General features: G+C 49.5%; 1 protein-coding gene across 1 annotated transcript; it reads left to right on the top strand.

The window, feature by feature from the left end:
- Window positions 1–391: 391 nt before the first annotated feature.
- Window positions 392–1,570, top strand: LOC149846589 (fasciclin-like arabinogalactan protein 21). Its single transcript, XM_089991704.1, has one exon. The coding sequence runs from the start codon at window positions 392–394 to the stop codon at window positions 1,568–1,570; it is 1,179 nt and encodes a 392-aa protein (XP_089847830.1).
- The last annotated feature ends 539 nt before the right edge of the window (window positions 1,571–2,109 follow it).

Genomic DNA, 2,109 nt, shown 5'->3' with positions numbered 1-2,109 from the left:
ATCCAGATCTGACATATTTTTTTTGGAATAGGATCTTAAATAAGAGTCTAAAGTGCAATGAGACCATAGTCGGCTTATTAAGTTGGACTTTATAAGATCCGAATTTGGATCTGGATTAGTTGTTTGGATTCAGCCAGCCCATCAAACCAAAAAAGAAAGAAAGAAAGAAAGAAAGAAAGAGCCAAATAAGAAATCAAGAATCAGAGAGGGAAAAACAAAATAAAAGAAAAAACTAACAAATCTATTACAACAAACTCTAGCCGCCCGCCTTCAACACTATTTAAGCTTCCAGCCTTCAACCCTTCGACCACACTCTCTCTCTCTCTCTCTCGTTGTGCAAGAAAAATTCAGATTCTTGGTTGCTTCTGATAGCGCTACAGCCATCCCCAAGATGGCGTCGTTCCACCGCGCCTTCATCTTCATTCTCCTCTTCTTCCCGTTGCTCTTCACACCGTCCCTTTGTTACCGCCACCACCACCATCACGCCTCAACACCGCTTCCCAGTCCCCACCAGCAACTCGCCTCCATCCTCGTTTCCCTCGGCTACCAGCAGCTCGCCTCATTCGTTCCTTCCCTCTCCAATTCACTCTTCTCCGGCTGGAACCTCCCAGCCACCGTCTTCGCCCCCGCCGCCGACTCCATCAACGCCTCCTCCATCGTCCTCAAGGAGCACATCGTCCCCGGCATCTTCACCCTCAGCCTCCTCTCCAAGCTCAAATCGGGCACCGTCCTCGAGACCATGAGCCCAGGCCGATGCCTCGCCGTCACGATCCAGGACAACGCCACCACCATTCTGGTGAACTCCGTCCCCATCGTCAAACCCGACTTGTACAACGACGGCCTCCTGGTTGTCCACGGGATCCAATCCCCAATCGCTCCGCTCTCTCACTCTGCTTGCAGCATGCCTCCTGCCGCCTTCAACCCCAACACCACTACCACCACCCTGACCGGAAGACGCCACAACCACCCTTCCCCCACTACGGACGCGCCGGTAACCGTCGACCCCTACCTCCACCCGTCGGCGGCGTCCGTCATGAGTCTGATGCTGCGCGACGCGATGCTCCGACTCAGAGAGAGCGGCTACAGCATCGTGGCTCTCGCCATGCATATCAAGCACGCGGAGCTCGTGAGGCTCCACAACATGACGGTCTTCGCCCTCAACGACTCGGCCATCGTCTCGGGTGGCCACGCCTACGTCAACAACGTCCGGTTCCACGTTGTGCCCAACCAGTTCCTCACCCACGACTCTCTCGCGAGCCTGCCCCTGGGCTCGGTCTTGCCGACACTGGTGAAGGGGGAGAGTCTCGTCGTGACTAGCCCTGGCGTGGGCGTCAGGATCAACTACGAGCCCATTCGATCGCCGGACGTGGTCTACAACCTCAACATCGTGGTGCACGGCATCTTCCTTCCCTTCCCCCACCTATTCCAAGCGCCCTCCCTCGATAACAATCGGCTCGGCGATGCGGTCGTCCAGGCATCCGAGCATGGTCCGCACACTCATGAGCCACCACGAGGGAGTCCGATCTTCGCTCCGAGCCCGGTCAAGGAGCTACATGATGACAATCTTTGACGCGAAAGAGGGAGCCCCACTCTTCTTTCTAGTCTTTCTTTCTTTCTTTTTCTTTGTCCTTGCTTTCTTGGTGTTGGTTTTCTTGTTTACTTGACGACTGTAAGTTTGGGTGTGGGGTTTGAAGCCGTGTATACATGAGTGCTTAATTTGATTCTGATCTCTCTCTCTCAAAAAAAAAAATTAAAATAAAAAATAAAATAAAACCCCCTCTTTTTTTTTCATGAAAATTGTGATATCCGTAGAAGTTCGCATTAAAAAAAAAGAATCTAGGAAGAAACAAGAATACCTGTAGCAGAGTTATCGAAAAAATACAGAAAATGAAAAACATTTAAAAATCCATAAATTTCTGATAAGGGCTACCCATAAAATAGAAAATCAACATAAATAATCAATGCTTTCAAAAAATACCATGAAGTTCAGTGCTAGGAAATTCTTGAAATAAATAAAAAAAAAACAAATGAAGGAGGATCAATTCTTTTGAAATCTAACAACCATACACGTCAAAATTGTCCAAGGAGCAGACCAAAATAAACCCAAAC

Source organism: Nuphar pumila, chromosome 2 (assembly GCF_984573655.1).
Source record: "Nuphar pumila chromosome 2, dmNupPumi1.hap1.1, whole genome shotgun sequence".
NCBI classification, from domain to species: domain Eukaryota; kingdom Viridiplantae; phylum Streptophyta; class Magnoliopsida; order Nymphaeales; family Nymphaeaceae; genus Nuphar; species Nuphar pumila.
This window is presented reverse-complemented; position numbering and strand designations above follow the sequence as displayed.